The following is a 20,634-nucleotide window of genomic DNA, read 5'->3' as shown; positions in this document are numbered from 1 at the left end:
CCTTCACATGCAAATAATGATGTGAAGATTCTTTTCCTGAAGGGAACAAGTGCCCTCTAAATCTCATTTTCCTGCTTTCCCACTGAGAAACGTATGGCCAGTGTGCTCCCTTCCTGATACCAGTATAAGAGAGCCACTAGTAGGGACATTCATCATCATTTTTTACTATTTTTTAAAAAGGCACCAGAAAGAGAGTGCAAAACGGTTTGAGTAAGAAATGGCTTGAATGGTAGGAAAACAAACTGCCAGCAAAAATTCTGGAGGAGTTGGCAATGGAACAAAATGAAGGAGAGCACTCTCCTACAACTAATATTCAAGAACAAAACCAAACAGAACAAATTGCCACAGGCTGGATAACAACTGGATAGAAAAATGATGGGGTTGATAGGAATTCATATCCCCAACTATTTAATTATAATGGGTTGGAATCTATGGATCATGAATGAAACGAGTCTTTGCTATTTTTCTTTTTCTTCCAGCACTTCATAACAAGCTGCTGCTGAGGGTCAGGGATTCTCAGGAACTGAATGGGGTACAACGCAAGAGCTGCAGATGGAGGAAAAACTCACAAAACCACCACATTGCAAACAGAGTTCAAACAAAGCATGGAACAAATAATTGTGAGTAGATGTTGTATAGCCACCTCATGCATCTTTTTGTTGTGTTCCCAGGAATCATATCACTCATCCTTTGCCTTGAAATATGCAATTGTATCTGAAGTGGCAACGTTACCTTCCTTATTCACTGGTCTTGTTTTGTAGGATTCCATCTAATACTTATAAGTTGTGTCCTTCACCCTAAAGCACTTGTGGTTATGCATTAAGCACAAATACATATTTGTTACTTGAAATTCCATATAAAGAAAGTTACCTACCATACCAGTGAACTTGAGTTACCGGTAGAAACTAGCTCTACCAATGACGAATGAATCACTAATAGACCCCTCTCTCAGCTGCTGGCTAATAATTTCTCAATTAATTTTCACGCAGCTTGCCTGCATGAACCACTCAACCAGCCAAACACCAACACAGTGCCATGACTATTTCTAAGATTTGAAGGAAGGTCAAGGGTTCAGCTGGATCTCATCCACTTAGAGAGATAACTGTTCAGTTTATGTCACAGATGGATAAACTCCAATGATAAACTCTGTTTTCATGGCTGAATAGCACTGATTAAGTGTTTTTACCGTCTCCAGGCCGCCATGAATTGCCCGTGCAGAAACGGCCCAAGAGATTAAGAAATAAAGAGATGTTGTTGCTTAAAAAAAAAGAAAGTTGAGATTCTTAGGTGGATGCAATGGATTCCACATTTTTATCTGCAAAATTATTTACATCCACCTTTCCTTTTTTGGCTTACGGTAGGCAAATTATGCAATTTACAGCTAGACTACACCAGTGTAAGTGTTGCAGAGACAAGTAGCAACTCTAATCTCACTGGCTTGTTCAAAGCAGCTCAGCACTCTTCCTGGTGATCTTGTGGTACCACTGCTGCCCTTTCTTAAATGTGGGGGTAATACTACCAGGCCTGAAAAAGTCCAGAGCTCAGGACCTTTCTCTATCAAATAAGGCAGTGAGAGATTTCTAGTCCTATTCAAATGAAGTACCTCAGATGCACGCAAGGACTAAGGAAACTGCTGTCTGACTTGACAATATAGCTATTGGCTCATCTGCCACAAACTAAGGCTGATTCCGCATGGGCCAAAAACAGCGGTGTGAAAACGGTGTGAAAACAGTGTAAACCCTTTTACATCTTTTAAAACCCTTTCACACCATTTTCACTCCGTTTTCACACTGCTGTTTTTGGCCCATGCGGAATCAGCCTAATACTTTTTCAGTGATTAAACCTGGCAAAGATCTCCGTGGTTTAGACCCTAAAGCAATAAAAGCTCAAGTCACCTAATTAATAGCAACGAGCTGCTCCTTGTTGTCCTTGATAGCCAAACCAGTTTATTTTGCTGTAGGGATCTAAGTGTGGAAGATACAATTTGGCGTTTGAAACTACCATAGGATATCTGAGTAAATGAAGTTTGGGAAAGGGGGGGTGGGATGGCGCCTTCCAGCTGCTGCCGTTTACATGGCAGCAGTTGGAAGCCGCTATTTCTGCTATTTCGGAAACAGCGGCTTCGCAATGCTTGGGGGTTGCGAGGCCGCTGCTGCTGCGATGCGGCGGCGGCGGCCGTGCGAACCCCTCCCCAGGGACACTGTCTTTAGCATCCCTGGGACGCTGTATTCCGCCCGTGCGGAAACAACCATTGTTTCATATTTATAGTTTTTCCCTTGTCCAAACATTGTTATCATTATTATCCTCAACAAAGAAAAATGGTCACACCCTTTGCACATCAGACAACTTAATATTAAATAACAACAAAAAGAGGTTTAAAAAAAACTTGGCAGCACAAAACAAAACTCTGGATGACTTGTACTCCACAATGGAAGCATTAATCTGACTCACATTTATAGTTTCCGATCCCAAAACAAGAATTAAAATGCTCCTTTTATACATGGCATTTTTCCAGTAAGGAAAAATATTTGTTGATACATACATATCAATGGGTATTTATTGTGTGTGTATGTGTGCATAAAACCATTCATATTCTTATCTACCTTAATATTCCAAGGCAGTTTAGATCATAGCCCTAAAAAAAAAAGTAAAAACCAGTATCATTCAGTTTTAAAAAATCTCAGTTTTCTGTTTGTTCCTGTGGTATGTATTAGGGAACTCCCAGACTTGCTGTGTTGATAATCCATTAAAAGCACCCTAATCTTTTCCAATAGCAGATAAAGTTACAGTTGAACCAGCCCTTAGGACCACAATGAATGCTTCTAAATCGGTTCTCAGATGATATTTCTCCTGAAAACAGATCCACAGAGTATTGTTGTGATTTTACAATGGGGATCCAGTATTAGAAGTGTGAAGCAAAACAAAACAAAAACCTGACATTTTTTGGATTCAGATATACTGGAGCTGAAAAATATCAGTATTCCCAGTTTCCCAGCGTTCTTCTGTGTGTGTGTGTGTGTGTGTGTGTGTGTGTGTGTGTGTGTGTGTGTGTGTGTGTGTGTGTGTGTGTGTGTGTGTGTGTGATATTTTTGACTCTATTATAGCCAATGGGCAATCTTTCAGGGAAATGTTTTTAGTGGTACTGCCACCAAAATTGCAGGGGAGCTACTGGTGCCTGTTCTTTAAACAACCCCCAAATGCCAAGTGAATTTGACCAAGAGATCAAATTATTTGGTTCCCTGAACAAGCTATCCTCCCAAGTTTCCTATGGAGGTAATCCCCCACCATTGAAAATGTAATACCAGAGAATCCTCACCTATAGGAATGCTGTGTTGAAGCTACTGCTATGCTAAACTCAACCAATGTTAAAAAGTAACACTCAAGAAACTATGTAAAACTTGAGAATATCATGCTAGGTAAAATGGGGGAGCTAAATATACCTCAAAAATACCAATAGTATATTTTCCAGGTATATTTGCAACTCGCTTGTACCCAAACGCACATCCCTATCCGGTATATTTAAATAACTGTATTACATATGAGAAAATATACTCTTGAAGCAAATAGTGGACATTTATATTCATGAAATCACAGAAACTGATAAGGAACTCTGGATCAACAGCTCTTTATTTCCAGAACTGAATTTGTAATATATAACAGATCTACATCTATTTCATGGTAACACGTAATTTACCTTCTGAAGTGAGGCTTCTGAGCCTTACTTTGATGCAGTTATGCCTCCAAGAGAGGATTTCCATTATTATGGAGATGAAGTATCTTTAATGACAGCAATAACGTAATTGTACCCCAGGGCAAAATTCCTAATAATGCAATTGTATAGCTTTCAAACACCAATACGAGATACCTTCAGGGCAGGTTATTCATTAAGGATGCAGTATATAGTCAACTCTGCTTCATGAGAGGAATAGAAAACCCAAAGAAATAAAGTTCCCCTTTCAGGAAGGGCTCTGCCTTCTGGGCAAGCATCTAACATCACACTTAGTTCTGTTTCACCATCTGTGGAGCCTCCAGAGGAAGATTTCCAACAGCACAATGAGATTCATGTTATTGCCTTCTCTCAATAGTCATTCCAAACAATGACATTCTGCTGTTGCACCTTTTCACTGACACGACAATTTTTCCATGGAAAAAAATCTAGTTACACAGCCATATTCTGAAGATATCTAAGGGACTAATCCTAAACATGCTTACTTGACAGGAAGTCCCACTTAAATGGAAGCAAGTCCTGCAGCATTAGATAAGGACAGGGGTCTTCAAACTATGGCCCTCCAGATGTTCAGGAACTACAATTCCCATCAGCCCTGCTACTTGGCCATGCTGGCAGAGGCTGATGGGAATTGTAGTTCCTGAACATCTGGAGGGCCATAGTTTGAAGACCTCTGGATAAGGACTTCCTTTCAAGTAAACGTGGTAGGATTAGGCTACATAAGCATATTTCTCTGAAGAAGAAGAAGAAGAAGAGGAAGAAGAAGAAGAAGAAGAAGAAGAAGAAGAGGAGGAGGAGGAGGAGGAGGAGGAGGAGGAGGAGGAGGAGAGTTGGGATTTATATCCCCCCTTTCTCTCCTGTAGGAGATTCAAAGGGGCTTACAATCTCCTTGTCCTTCCCCCCTCACAACAAACACCCTGTGAGGTGGTGCTGAGAGAGCTCCGAAAAGCTGTGACTAGCCCAAGGTCACCCAGCTGGCATGTGTGGGAGTGCACAGGGTAATCTGAATTCCCCAGATAAGCCTCCACAGCTCAGACGCCAGAGCAAGGAATCAAACCTGGTTCCTCCAGATTAGAATGCACCTGTTCTTAACCGCTACACTACTGCTGCTCCACTGTGGATGGGACCACAGCAACTTTGACTGAAGTGTTCGTTTCAGGAAAACATCTTAAAAATTTTCAGCAAGAGACCACAGCAAGAGACCACTTTGACTGAAGTGTTCATTTCAGGAAAACATCTTAAAAAATTGATGAATGGACTTTAGGTACTGAAAGGTTTTGAAGCATTATGGAGGACTTTCATTTCCTTTTACAGATGGGAATTTGACAGTGCCACTTCTGCCAGAAAAGGAAGCAACATGAGCAATGGACATGAAGGAATCTTTAAACAAAAATCTTTAAAGGAAAACCTTGAGATTCCCTCTTTCCCTCTCCTTAATATGAGCCTCATTGTTTCCTATTTGACAGAGGGAAACTGCATTTGATCAATGCCAGTTTTCTTGGTCAGCTTCAGACTTATCTAAACCAACCAATTTACACTGGTGTGAGAGGGGAAGTTACTAAATAGTTCATTGAAATACTTTCTAAATTATTCTGCTATTCAGTTTCTTGAGTAGACAGGACAATGTGCATGGAATGGAGAAACCACAAAGACCCTAACTCCAGCAAGGTTTTTAAACAAATAATTCAGGTAGGGCAAGATACCCCCTCATTTTGGGAATAAGAATGGATTTCTTTTGGTAGAACTGGAGGATTCCAGAATCCTAAATGGTCACTATGGCAAGCTTTGTGCTGTGGATTTTGCTATGCTATGTGAACAACCTTTTGCCACCAGAATGCTAGTATTTTTCTGCTCTTTTACACATCTTTTAAAAAGTCATAAGGTTTTAAGACTTCATTGTGCAAAATAATTGGTGCAAAATTTCCAGTTCTTCATAATTTTACTCTGCAACCCTAAAACAATTCTGAGGCAACACACCAGCATTTATAATACCACTCTCTGAATGGTCAAAAAACACAAGTATTTACTTAGAAACCATGTTGGATACTTCAAAATATTTCAGCTGTCAGCTTGCAGGCAGCCCAAACCAGACCCCTGGGGTGGCCAGGAATGGTGCAGATGAGTTGCCACCCCACCGCCTCCAGAGGTCTTTTCGGCGGTGCAGGGAGGCAAAATACAAAAACCCCCTCCACACTGCTGAAAAGCCCTCCATTGGGCTCAATGGGCTTAAGCCACTCAAAGCGCCATGCCCTGGCTGCCGTGTATTGGGAGGCAAAGCCATCTACCCCTGACTACACCTCTGGTACAGCAGGCCACACCAGCCAATTTGCCTCTCTGTGTGGGGAAGTGCTCTGGGGAGGACATTTCTGCCTGTGTAGGGCCACACTACCTCCCAACGGCGATGCACCCCTTCCCCTGGTCACTAGTAAACTAAATTATGACTTACTATACACAAAGCCACACACACTTTTCTCTCTCTCTGTATGTATACACACACACGCGATATATATACATAATTTGTGTGTTTGTGTGTAAAACACCAATACTTCTTTTTTGTGTCTGCTGTCATACATATCTGAATCTAACCATCCAACTTTAGCCAGTTTCAAAGCCCTCTCTCCAAAACAACAGTACAACTGAACAGCTGATCTCTAAATTACTTCTATTTAACAGAATGCAAAAAAATACCTACAATTTGGAACCAACGACAGCTTCAAGGCTCTCCTGGGAAGAGAGTTTTGATAAGTGCTCTGTTGAAGCAGTTCAGAATGCAAGTATTGCTCTTTAAAATACTGGAAAGGGCAGGGTAATGTAACAGTGTAGTGACTGCAGGAATCAATATTGGCTTCCTTTGCCGAGGCTGAACACTTGCTCTTTTCACATTTATTTTCCAAGCAATTTTCATGGAAAGTATTAATAACTTCAGCAGTGAAAACCAATAGTTATTTTTGGCTATTACCTCTCATTTTCTCTTAGGTTCTCTTTTCCTTTCTTCCAAGTAAAGGTGGGTCTCGGAGAAGCTTTAGGCTTACACTCGATGGTTACTTCACCACCAACTTTTACAAGAGTTAATCTTTTCAAGAAGTTTTTGGAAAAATCTGGACCCACAGCTGAAAGACAACATGGAAGAAGGCTTAGAATCAACCACAGCCATCATAAAATGCTTTAAAAACTGCAGAATATTAATTTGTATTATCTCTACTGATCACAACTGTCCTTCGTAGGATCTGCACAGCGATGACAGCAGCTATTCTTAATAAACAAAACCAAAACACAATATCTCTTGTACACTGTGATTTCAGTGATGCTGCAAGCAATCGACTCCCTAGAACTGTATGGAGGTTTCATGTAATTAAACTCTGCGATCTCTGATGTGATACTCAGTGGCATTAAGGCACTAGTGTGCGCCCTCAGCTGGGACCTAGACAGATTTGCTATTGTCCCTGGCCTTGAAAATTTCTGTCCCCACAGAATTCCTGCAGCCACACAGGAAGTGATCCCCTGTTTTTCTTTGGAGACTGAAACAAAATTGCTTTTTTTTCCAAAGTGGCCTGTTTGTTTTGAAAGTCCCTTCTTAGGGTTGTGAGAACTTTGCAAAAAAAAAAAAAAGAGGGGGAGGCGACAATATGGTAAGCTGCAGCAATGGGGGGAGGGATTAGGCAAGAAACTTGCCTTCTTATCACTCTTCCACTGGTGGATTATGTTAGTGGAGGAGAGAGAAAGAAACCATTTTTTCAAATTCTTCCTCATTGATGTACCACCCCATACTATGATGCGTTTTGTTTGAAAGGGTCTCCTGATCTTCAAGGAAGTTGTTTGGAGCTATCTGCTGGCTCCATATCTCCTGCCTATAATTTTCACAAATTAATTGTACATTACATTAAGTGTTTCCTTTCTTCCCTCTGTCCTGAATTCATGGCCACTTGGTATAACTGAGTGCCCCAGTCTAAAAACTCTTGACTGTATCTCCCTACTTCCTCCTGCTACATCTTTCACACCATTCAGATGTGTATACCCTGCTGCTTTAATCACCTTCATGCCTGAGCTAGCCTCACAAAACATTAACCACAGGTCAGTAGGTATGGAAGGAGTTTGTAGACAGCAGAAGAACACAGAAAAGGTTGTCTATTTCCTGTGCCATCTTGTGGTAGGAACATCTGCTACCCTGCAACAGATAGGGAGGTGAAGGATTAAGGGCTGGGTATTAGATGAGGGATGAGAAAGGAAACATATCCATTGCACTGGTGCTGGGAGGGAGGAATGACTCTGGCCCTTTCCGCACAGGCCTAATACAGCGCCCTGGGGACGGCAAAAACGCCGTCCCCAGGGAGCTGTTCACATGGGGGGCGCAGCTGCTTTGCAGCCGTGCCGCCCTCGCTCCTCCTGAGCGGCGCGAAGCTGTCGTTTTCCCACCTTGCTTCCCGAGTGAGGTTTTCGGAAAACGGCAGCTTCCAGCCGCTGTTGTGCGAACGGCAGCAGCTCCCCCCTTTGCCCAATCGACCTACCTTCTCTGCAACTGTCTGGCGCGTCGCTGAGGTCTGGGGACATGCTCTCGTTCTGGCGACCTCGAGGCGGTCAACGAAGCGGCAGGGGCATGTCCTCGCCCGGGCGACGCCGGACGGTCTCCGAGAAGGTAGGGTCGACAACAACGGTGGTACCCGTGGGGCCGCTCTTCCCCACCGCACTGGGACCGCTGTGAACGGGTCGGGGGTTGGGTTGGCGTCATGTACCGCACTAACCCCATCGCGGGCCGCAAGGAAGCGGCCATAGTCTCCTATCAAGATGAATGAAAGAGAGGAACCGAAGAATGGAAAGTGGTTGATGAAAGTGCCGGCAAGTCAGAGCAAACTTATGATAACCCCATAAGGTTTTCAAGGCAAGAGATGAACAGAGATGGGTTGTCATTGCCTGTCTCTGCATAATGACATAGACATTTCTTGGTGGTTTCCCATCCAAGTACTAACCAGGGTTGACCCTGCATGGCTTCTGAGACCTTACAAGAACAGACTAGTCTGGGCCATCCAGATCTAGGCCATCCATGTCTTCTCTAAATGAGCAGCCAGCTACTGTGAATGGAGGAATGCGGATGGGGCCACAAACTTTTACATACTAGGCCTGAAAAGCTGTGGTGGCAAACATGAACTGAAAAGCTATGATGGGTAAAGAAAGCTCACCAAGGCCGACAATGTTAGGATTTGATCAAAGGGAGCTGTAGCAGAACCCAACCTGCTAGTTACAAAGTATTAGATCAGATTGTTTCTCTCAGCAATACTTGTTCATGCTTTAAACACGCTGCCTAATCACCACAGGATGTCATGGCAGTGACTGAACATGAAGTGGCAAACATGAGCCTTCTGAACAATGGAACAGGGGGACATATACATAGGAAAAATGGCAATGAAGCCATTTTCCTGCCTGCATTAAACATTATCAGCAAAAGGCAGATGCCGGTATTTCATAGTACAGAATATAGCTGCTCAATTCAAAGTGAAGCAGAGTATATTATTGGATGTGTGCGCTCTAATTAAACACTTCTAATTATAGCAGCTTTCTTCCCCGCAGTATTCACTGGACAGAAAAGCGTCAACTTCATTTTTCACTTCATATATATTTAGGACATCTATTCATTCCATGCTCATTTTTAAGACTCTTGCCATCACAGCAACTTGTTGGGGCAAGAAAATGCAATTCTCTTTGCTGTGGTAGTTGCCCAAAACGAAGATTTAAAAATTGCCTGAGACTCCAAGGAAAAAGGAGTTTAGTTGTGGGCTTATTCAGATTAAGACTAGATTAGACATTAGGCTCTTAGACCCTTCAAGACGGGCCAATAACAGTTTCTAGGGACGGCAAAAGCGCTGCCCCTAGGGAGTTGTTTCCAGATAGCTTAGTCACAGCCGCCAATTCTTCGCCCCCCCCCTTACAGTGGCCAAGCCACTGTTTCCCAACCTAAACGCCCTCGGCCATGTACGACTCCAACCTCGGGCGTGGCTGCGGCGGAAAACCTGTGGCACACGAACATGATCTGAAAAGCAATAGGACACCTTGGACCAGTGCTCCCCAAAATAAGTACTAAAACTATATGTTGTTCTGGATTTGAATTAAATCGTTTACAGCCCTATCCTGAGGGCTCTGGTGGCCAGGGACTGTACCACCTGTAAGGGGCTTTTAGGCGGAATGGGGAGGCAGCAAACACCAGAAACTCCTCTGTCACCTGAAAGACTTCCATAGCCCAAAATGTCAGGGTTGTTCCTGGCCCCAAGCCCAGTGGAAGCGGAATAAAGTTGACCCCACCCCCAAGAACATCCCTAGTCTGCTCCCAGCCATTCTGCTGTCCAATTTCAGGCCAGCGCAGCTCTGCGGGATACAGCTTTTTTCAGGTTGGGTGCCACCCACCTTCCAATTTGCCCTCCCCACCAGAATAAGAGCCACATATCCTGGCGGGGTGGGCAAACACTGTGGAGCGACCCTGCGCTGCCTCCAAAGCCTGATTCGCAGCCCTCCCTGCCCCCGAATTGGGCTGCCCATTACTCTCAAAAGGACATGTATATATCTACTGTCAAAGACTTTCTTGGGCAGAATCAACTGGCTGTTGTGGGTTCTACGACACAGAAAACCCACAGCAGACGTGTATATCTTCTCAGTCAGTTCCAAAAACATCAGACACATCATTGTGTATCTTCAGGATACACAATCCTCTTTGCTTTCTGGTCACATTTCACCACCCTTTCTCCTATTCAGCTAGAGTTCAAGGAAGAAACCATGCTTTCTGTACAAACACAGTGTAAGGCCTGCTAGGTGTAGTGTGGACCGTAGAGCCATGGTGGCGAACCTTTGGCACTCCAGATGTTATGGACTACAATTCCCATCAGCCCCTGCCAGCATAGCCAATTGGCCATGCTGGCAGGGGCTGATGGAAATTGTAGTCCATAACATTTGGAGTGCCAAAGGTTCGCCACCACTGCCCTAGAGCTTCCCTCTTGGGAAGATGCCATACATGGGCAGAGAATGGGTAGAAATCAGTGCTTTGGAGCTTCTTCTTTGGTAGACATAGCATGGTGGGCATAGCATCCAAAATGGACCTTAATTTTTTTCAAAGCATATGCCAGACCCAGTCAACAGTTTTGAGACCACCATTTTAGATTATCTCTTTTCATTCTTCGCTGCTTGAAGGACCAGTTTCTTTCAGCTGGAATGAAAATACACAGCTTCAACCAAAAGACAGGTATCAGTAGAACAGCTTGCTTCTCTTTGGCCATCCTAGGTATTTGTCAGCTTCTGAAGCATACCTAAGGGTTCAGCACTCGGAGAAAAGTAGCATTACAGGACGTGGGCAAAGGTTGAACAGAAAATCCATAGCACGATTCCCAGCAATTACACTTCTCATGGAAAATATTAGCCATACGTTCAGGCAGATTTAAGCGTTTTTGTTGTTCAAGAAGAAGGTAGAGATAGATACAGAATTTGGATTTATATCCCACTTTTCTCAACTGGAAGGAGTCTCAAAGCGGCTTACAAACACCTTCCCTTCTTCTCCCCACAACAGACACCTTGTGAGGTAGGTGGGGCTGAGAAAGTTTTGAGAGAATTGTGACCAATGCAAGGTCACCCAGGCAGGCTTTACATGTAGGATCAGGGAAAGAAATCCAGTTCACCAGATCAGAGTCTACCTCTCATGTGGAGGAATGGGGAATCAAACCCTGTTCTCCAGATTAGAGTTCACCACTCTTAACCACTGATCCACTACTGGTTTTAGGTATTAAAAGCAGTCAGACCAAAAAAGGAACTTTTGGCCCAACACTTCAATTTCACCTTCTTGGCAGCCTAAGTTTCTTATACAGTAACTTTTAGTGTCATGATATTTAAACACATAGGTAAAAACTTGATTCTGTTTACACTGCTCTCTATGGCATTGGTTTCACCTCCATTGGCAGGTAAGGGCACAATACAATGCTCAGAATTGTATATTTGTTCTTCCTATGCAAAATAGAGCACAGATGCATCCAGCCCTCTTTCCTTTATCACTTATTCATGTTCATAGGATGGATCAACAGAAGGAAGGAATGTCATCACAAAGCTCTTTTTACAACGCAGTATGGTTGGCGAAACAGAGTTTCTGCTGGCAAACTTAATGCCAAAGCAAACAAGGTTTTCAGCATGCTTGCTCTTTGATTATGGTGATTCTCAAAGAAAGAAACAGGGAGAATTTCTGCAGCAAAAGTGAAGGCAGAACTGTCACTGACAGGTAAGAAAGACAATGATAAGAACACAAGACGGATGTCTGTTCCCAAACCAACTAGAGATGCAAGCGCAGGACTGAGCATACTTGTCATATGCATTTTTCTTCCATGTTTTGAACAGCAGTTCCGCAAAGACTGTCATCTTTAGCCAGTACTGAGTTCAGATAAAGAACAAAGACTGAAGTAAGAAAATGGCAAGAAGACAGTATGTGTCAGGTGTTGAGGCATGTGACAAGTTAGGCAGGATGAGAAGCATGCAAAGTCAATAAAGAGTGCCAAAAGTTGTAGAGTCCTGCAGAATCAGCGTCAGAAAAAGTCAGCGTTCAGGATCCATAGAGAGAAAGTCCAGTGTGGCAGCCTGACCATCATCAGATGGCAGACCAGAGTCTAGCAGTGACCAGTTTTAGAGGATAGCTGTGTTGGTCTGCAGTAAAACAGCTAGATTTGAGTCCAATAACACCTTAGAGACCTACAAGATTTTGGGGGGTATGAGCTTTCAAGAGTCAAAATAACCCTTGTCAACATGGAGATCTTGGGAGTCCTTAAATCCCAGTCAAAGCATGGGAGGGAGATGTTGCAACGAAGGATACAAAAGTATAGTGTGTGCAGTAATCAGCTTGATCAGGGCAGAAGGGAAACGATACCAGAGTAGCATCTATAGTGAGATAATAACCCAATGTCCCTATTCAGCCCTAGGGAGTCCATTGTTCTAAATGTGAATGAACTCAAGTTGACCACAATCACATTGTAATTGAAGCTTCTCTGTTTGGGGACTGCCACTCTTCGGTCAGCAATGGACTGACATGGAAGATTAAAGTGTTCTCTCACTAATTTTTGAGAGGTGTGGCTCTTAATATCAGGTTTCTGTTCTTTTATTCTTTTGTGTAGGGACTGGACTGTTCGACAGATGTAGAGAGTGCCAGGGCATTGGTGATGTTAGATGGGATGTATAACATTGGAAGATGAACAAGTAAATTAACCAAAAATGAAATGACTAGTGTTGTTACCTCCAGTGATTGTGCTGTCAGAGTCAATGTGGGTCAGTGTGGGACTTGACATCCTGATTTGTGGCATGACCTGGTCTTGGAATTCATGCCCATGTTAGGAAAGTCTTTATTGTGGGTTTAAGATTAGGCAGTAGCATAGCGCTAAAAGGGTAGGGGGTGTGCAACGCATCAGGCATGCGTCCTTGTGGGGCGTCGCAAGGGTGTGGCAGGGGCATTCCGGGGTGTGGCAAGGGTGCACGCATGCCCTGGGCGCAGTTCCCCCTTGCTCCGCCCCTGAGGTTAGGAGGCTGACTATGAAGGTTTAACTCTCAATGCTTGCGAGAGAGGAATATTGTTGTCCAGCATAGATTGTAGGTTATTAATGACACAGTTTGAGCTGAGAGCTATATGTGAGCACCAGTGGTGTTCTGTTGTTGTCCTGTTCGACCCTGTTCGACCAAGGTTATCCCTTAGTATCATTCTGGATTTGGTGAACTGCATCAGGTGGCCAGGTATGAGGTCAAGTGACCAGGTACGAGGTAAAAGGATCAGAATCAACACAGCACAGTCTTCACATTACAGAATAGCTGCTCAGAATGAAAGTCTTAGCGGGAAAGCTTTCTTATTCAGTCAGTTGTTCCCAGCAGCTCTCACTAGATTGGGGTGCTGTGTGGTTTCTGGGCTGTATGGCCGTGTTCTAGCAGCATTCTCTCCTGACGTTTCACCTGCATCTGTGGCTGGCATCTTCCTCTGAAGATCCTCTGAAGATGCCAGCCACAGATTCAGGCGAAACGTCAAGAGAGAATGCTGTTAGAACAGGGCCATACAGCCCGGAAACCACACAGCACCCCAATGATTCCGGCCATGAAAGCCTTCAACCATACATTCTCACTAGATTGATCGAGAGCATGCTTCTTCAATTGCCATCTTGAAGATGGTGCTCAGGCGCAAAGGGGGCTGATCCACCAGTGATCCTTGAAAGCAGGCAGTTCTAATTATTGTAAAGCTGGTGCCTCCAGGGTCTAGGTTCAAGACCCATGATGCCTGACAGTAAGAACGGCTTCTGTGCACTCTGAAAGGTCTTTAACCATTTGCTTCCATGTCTTTGTTATACTCTGTAGAGGAATCTGACTTTAGAAAAGTCTGCTGCCTTGTTGACATGCACTCAGTACAAGGCTCTTACCAAGTCCAAATTCATTTTGTTGCCCAAAGTGGGTTTTTATTGTTTTAAATTTACTTTTATGTGAACTTCTAATTGTATTACATGAAAATCTCAAGTAAAAGAGTGGTCATAAGCATTATCATAGGGACATTAATTATGGGCATACTATTTCTAGTAAATTTGAAATAAAGTGCTCGGGACAACAGTTCAGTGGGAGAACTGTTTTGCATGCAGAAGCTCATCTCAGATCCTACTAAATCTCCAAGCAAAAAGGCTCTCGGGAAGAAAGAATAAGGGCAGAAAAAGTCTCTGCCTGAGCCCTTGGAAAGCCACTGTCAGTGACAATAGATATTGCTGGATTAGATGGTCCACAGCACGATCCTACACATAGTCAATGGACATGGAAAGGGTTAACTCTGCATTACATTTAACTCCTCTTTCCTAGAATTAAATTTCCATTTATATATTTATACCTCTACTTTTCTTCCAAGTAAGGGCTTTAAACTGGCATACAGCATCACACTCCCTCCTCCAATTTATCTTCACTGCAACCCTGTGAGGTAGGTTAGGTGAGGGACAGTCACTCAGAGGTAAAACATCTGCTTGGCATGCAGACAGGCACAGGTTCAACTCCTGCCATCTCCAGTTCAGAGGATCAGGTAGTGGGGATTGTTGAAAATGTCCACCTGGAAAATCCCTACCAGTCTGAGTAAACAATGCTGATTTCAGTATAAGGTAGTTCAGTGTTCATGTGTTTGGCTAAAATAGAGTGACCCTGGATCTCCCAGCAAACTTCCATAGGTCTCTCAGATCCTTGTCTTATCACTATACCTCAATAATGTTAAAGAAGACTAGCACAAATCACAAGGAAAAAAAACATGCTTCCATCTTAAAATAAAGGGTATGTAAGGGAAACACATACATGGAGGAACACAGGAGGAAAGCAGTCTTAAGATTTCCATAGATGCAGCTAAACTGATTTCATCTTGCTTGCTAATGAACAGACATATGGCTTAATGACTTGTACCAAACTATATGAACTCACTCCTCAGACAATCAGTGATACCAGATTATATGAGCAAGGGGGGGACTGTGCCCGGGGCATGTGTGCGCCCCTGCCACACCCCTGAGCCAGTGCACACCCGGTCCTTCGCGTGTCCCCCCACCCCCTTGGCACTATGCCATGGATATGAACATTTTGGTTTCATTTAGATGTCACAATGAACCATTCCACACCATGGTTTGATTGAACTCACATTTAGTGCAATGCCTGAATGCAGGCTGCCCAATAAGTTGTGATTTCTACCTAGCTTGTTAACTAGATTTTACTAACTGTTTATTTGTAGATGGGAATGCAGAATCCCAGTCTGTTTAGCAGCAGCGCTCTGCTTAACCTCCTGCATATGGAGTGGGAAGAACAGACGAGTGAAAAATCCTACAATTCTAGCAACATTCTGTAATCAACTGTACTTTTCAAGTATTTGGCCTCTATTTCCCTTGTGAGTAACCAACTAACCTCACCTTCCTCTCAAAAAAACAAAACAGAACCCTTATTGCCTAACAAGATAAAATACAAGATTTGTGACTGGATCTTTCTAGTACATTAAGCAAGGGGGGGAATGGATCTATGTGGCCCTTTGGCCCTTTCCGCATGGGCTAAATGAAGCGTCCCAGGGAGGCAAAAACGCCGTCCCTGGGAGAGCGTTCGCATGGCCGGTGTTGCTGCACTGCAGCAGTGCCGTCCTGCCTTTCCCCAGGCGGCGTGAAGCCGTCCCTGACAATGAGCGAGGTTTTCAAAATACTACGTCTTCCCTGACAATGAGCGAGGTTTTCAAAATACTACGTCTTCCCAGTGGCGCAGTGCGAACTGCACTGCAGGAAAGCCACCCCTTTCCCCATCGCTCCCACTCACCTGCCACTCCAGCATTGCTTTGGAGGACTGCAGGGACCCACCCACGCTGTCCTCTGACTTCCAGGGGTCGGAGGGCAGTGTGGACGGGTCCCTGCAGTTCTCCAAAGCGATGCTGGAGAGGCAGGTGAGTGGGGGAGGGCGACCGAGAGACGGCTCTGTGCCCAGCTACGCCTCTGTCTGAAGCTGCATCAATTGCTTTATTTGGATTTTTTTTAAATATACTAGATGCAACTTGTTTAATAAATCTTGCCACTATAGATCTTAGATTGCTGAATTCCACTGTTCTTTGTTCAAACCATCAGTGTGACAGGGTGTTTTTTGTTTTTTTTCCCCCTGGATGTCTCTATTGATAAAAGACAGAGAAACTGGGTGTTCTGAAAACACTTCAAACACTCATCTTCCGAACAGATTAAAATGATAATACTGAACATTCACTTTGAAAGATATCAAAAACAGTACTCTCTAATTGCAAATTGTTTTGCGCCTTTTGAAAATGGAACTCCTTTATTGATTCCAGTATTTGTTACACATAAAAGACTTCTTACTGCAATATAAGTAAACAAAACAGTGTTTTTGCAAGCTTCTGGCTAACAGTCAAAAGAAAGATGGTGCAGAAAGCCAGGAGGAGGGCAATAGTTCTGTCCTGCCACCGCCTTTTTAGGTTGCTTTGTATTTTGACCTGACAATACGGTTAGGGATGAACACAATTTTTAACGGCAAGGTGGGAGAGGATCACTTTCCGTGCACCTGGCTTATTTGTTTTTTGTCAGTAAAGAGAAAACCTGAAAGAAGTTGATTTTGGGGGGGGGGGGGTGATTTGGTTTTACTGAATAAACACCCCTAGATATGATGCTGGCAACAATTTATGAATCATTGCCATGAGTTATTTCACACAAGCCTTGCTTGTATGTTCTAAAAAAAAAAACATGGGGCAAAGAAGTTCCACAGATGGTGGGAAGGGGAGAGGGAGACTTCACCACCTTTCCCTATCCACTACAATCTCTCAATCTGTCTGGCTCGTAGTCCATCCATAAATTCAGGAATAAACTTTTCTACAATAGAGGGGGAAAGTGTGAACATCCACAGTCCTTGCATTCATGGACTGACCCATTGCCTGTTTTGTTCTCTGAGACGGAGGGAACTGAAAGGAAAGAGAACTGTTGACATTCCAAGCTCAGAGGTGTTTAAGTAAACAATATAAAGGAAGGTAATGGAAGAGATCAAATACTTGGATAGGACATGTAAACAGGTAGTTGGAAGTGAATTGTACTTGGTCCTCTTTTTTGTTTCATTTTATTTATTTAATACAAATGTACCACAATTTAGATAAACCCAAAGCAAGTTACATAAATGTTACTGAACAAAGGCAGTGTTATTTTCCCAAACCAAATTAAACTCTGTCCAGTCTAACCTTCTGTTGCCAACAGTGGCCATTCAAATATCCATCAGACATTCACAAGCAAGGAATGATGCTGGTACACCTGCAATTCATCTATAGTCCGTTGAAAGCAGAGACGTACAGTTTCTGAACAAAGACACTCTGTTCAGCTAAAATAGGTCTTATCCATTCAGATAAGACATAAGACAGAAATTTGTCTAGTCCTTAAAATCTATCCAAGAAAGTAGCAATCGCCACACCTTGTGGTAGAAATGTGTCATATACACATGATCAGCAAATGTAGATCCTATCAACATTGCTACTTCTGGGTAACACAGCAGAAAGTCTCAATTCAAAGACAGTAATGCAAAAATGCAACCTGAGCTTATAGATTAGGGATTGTTCATGCTCCCTAGTTTGCATCTTTTTCTTTGTGAGGAGAGAGTACTGGACACGTCGCATGTTTTAAAATATCTGTTTATTTACCAATATACATGCTGAGCAAGCAAGAACCAAACAGGCGAATATTCCAGCAGTGCTAATCCTAAAGTGGCATCAGTCCCCAAGAACAGCAGTAGCATTCTAAAAGCCCCCCACTCCACCTCAGTATTCTAATTACATTCTCAGAAACTTGAAAATCTTGGGCCAAAATAAACTGAACATAAAGAACTGTCACTGGGATAACTTAGGCATAGGTTGTACACCCCAGATGGAACGCAGTTAAGAAGAGGGCCCCTCACCGCACTTTCTCACACCAGCATGGTGCTTTCATTAACTTTCCAGCTGTCCCCTGTCCTTCTTGTGAACTTTTCCAAACCCAATCCACAGTGATATTTTAGTGTAGATTAAAGCAAAGCCAGGGTGGCATTCATGTGGAAGGGAAAGTCCAGATCTTCTTGGTCCTACCCAAATTGGTGCCATTTTCTCTGCCTCAGTCCCCTGCAGGAAGCATGGCCTTCCAAGCATCAGAGCACTTTTAAAATTGGCAAATTAATATTGTCAAAGTGCTACAACATTATAAACATTTGTCTGGTTCTCTGAAACATTTTTTCCCCCAAGGAAAACCTGTAGCCCCTTGGTTGCAGAGATATGGCTTTCTCCTTATATCTCTGCAACGAGAGGAGCTAGCAACTTATTTTTTTATGTGAAAGCTGGAAATTCAGATGACAGTAACAGATTGTTACAAAAGATAGAAATAATTAGATACTATCAAGTTGCAACCGACTCATGGTGACCCCTCAAGAGGTTTTGGGGCAAGAATGAGCAAAGGTGGTTTGCCATTGCTTTCCTTTGCACAGCAATCCTGGACTTCTTTGGGGGCCTCCCGCCCAAGTATTAACCAGGGCCAGCCTACTTAGCCTCCAAGTCTTGGCTACTGTAGTGACATTCAATTGCTGATGGAAAAATGGCTGCTGCAGAGTGACTAGGGCAGGAAAAACTTAGGGAAACCAGCCATGTAATGCTGTGTTGTATCTGTTGCAGCAATGGAGAAACCACACAGCCTGATCACCACACAGGCCTGTATTTGTCTTTACTTCAGTGTGGCCAGTATGATCAGGAAGCTGTATTAAAGTGAAAGTGTTCTATCTTTCTTGCCCTCTGCACACTGTTCAAGGAAGGAGGCAAAGGCAAGGGGAGGGGGGGAAAAGAACCAGGTACCTATATTTCCCCCCTAGGAACGAATAGCATCTTGAGATGAAATGGAATTCAGCTCAGCCTAATAGCAAAAGGGAAAGGGTGAAACAGCTGTTTTCCAGTCCTACATTTTTGATCAAATGAATTGAAGGAAAAGATCCTGGACGATTTGGCCATGTACCTTTCACATTTTGTCTGCTTTAGCTCTTTCTGTCTCTATGAAATTCACAGTGCACACACAATTAATTTATCCCCCTGCCTAGCAACTGTAATATATGAAGAAGAGTTTGGATTTATACCCCGCTTTCCTCAACCATAAGGGGTGTCAAAGTGACTTACAATCTCCTTCCCTTCCTCTCCCTAGAACAGGAACCTTGTGAGGTGGGTGGAGCTGAGAGAGATCTGAGAGAACTATTATTAGCCCAGGGTTATCCAGCATGTGTAGGAGCGGGAAAACAAATTCAGATAAGAATATGCCACTCATGGGGCGAAGGAATCAAACAAGGTTCTCCAGATTAGAGTCTGCAGTTCTTAACCACTACACTGTTGTCAGACCAACCTATGGAGGACCAAAGGGACCTTGCTTTTAATACACTGGCATCTCTACCACCTCAGCAAACCCTTAGGATGCCTAGCAGTGCAGTGCCAAAATGGGGTGCCCATTCCTTGCATTGGTTCAGTTCATCCAATGGACTTGTCTCCCTCCAAAGCAACTTGCACAAAACTTCTCTCACAGCCTTCCTGACAGGATTAAGTCAACACAAAGACCTTGCCCTGGAGAGAGATTCTATCTCCAGCTTTGGACCATGCACACCGGTGAAGACAATGGATGTGTTAATGTGCTTACCTGCCCAGTGTTTCTTCCTCTGACTAATACCTTTAACAACCACCTTATCTGCACTGTCATTGTTTTACAGCTGTAATTTCATCAGCTAACGTCCCACTTGGAGACACTCCCAAGCCTGGAACTTCAGGCTGATGTCTCAAACCATAAGACCAATGACCCAACCATTAAGGTAGATTTCTGTCTGTTGTCTTTCCCAGGAAAGGCAGGAAATCTTTTTGTCTAGGGAGATTAAGCATCACTCTGCATAACCTTGAAGGTCCGTTTTCCCTACAAGAAGCCCACTCTCCCAATAGATAGTGTTCAGTATCTCTGGACAACTCTCTGTCTGTGATACTGTTCCTCAGCACTGTTTCTCCCAGACCTAAGCACGGGTCAATCAGTTCTGTTCATCAGACCATTCCGCTCCAAGGTAGGTGACTATAACTTTTATGGAACCTCCCCATATATTCCTTATTTATTCCAGACCGATCCCCTCAAAACTGTCCACATCCTAGGACTGTGTATGTTCTGCTGCTTTTAGTGTATGCTCGTGTACCCCCATTATCCCTTAATAAAAATTGCTAGACTTTATTCATTCTCCTGCAAGGTTTTTTTGCTGACTCTCGTATAAATAGGCAATCAAGGTCTTGTATTGCCCGGCCTTTTGCAAAGCCAAGTATCTATTCCTGCTAATTCCCCCACTCTAAAAGGGAGAGACTTCCCGCCACGTTGGGTACAACACCACACTTTTTACAATGGAAATAAGGAAAA

The 20,634-nt window shown here is 43.5% G+C and overlaps 1 protein-coding gene across 6 annotated transcripts in view; it reads right to left on the bottom strand.

The window, feature by feature from the left end:
- LOC125428294 (contactin-4) overlaps window positions 1–20,634 on the bottom strand; it is a 679,975-nt gene that overhangs the window by 103,085 nt on the left and 556,256 nt on the right. For all 6 annotated transcript variants that reach the window (XM_048488126.1, XM_048488125.1, XM_048488131.1 and 3 more), the window contains one exon: window positions 6,687–6,837. In XM_048488126.1, the coding sequence (XP_048344083.1) occupies window positions 6,687–6,837 (151 nt within the window). The remainder of the gene's footprint in view (window positions 1–6,686; window positions 6,838–20,634) is intronic.

Source organism: Sphaerodactylus townsendi, linkage group LG03 (genome assembly GCF_021028975.2).
Source record: "Sphaerodactylus townsendi isolate TG3544 linkage group LG03, MPM_Stown_v2.3, whole genome shotgun sequence".
Taxonomy (NCBI): Eukaryota; Metazoa; Chordata; class Lepidosauria; order Squamata; family Sphaerodactylidae; genus Sphaerodactylus; species Sphaerodactylus townsendi.
The sequence above is the reverse complement of the archived record's forward strand: the minus strand, read 5'-3'. Positions and strand labels throughout refer to the sequence as shown.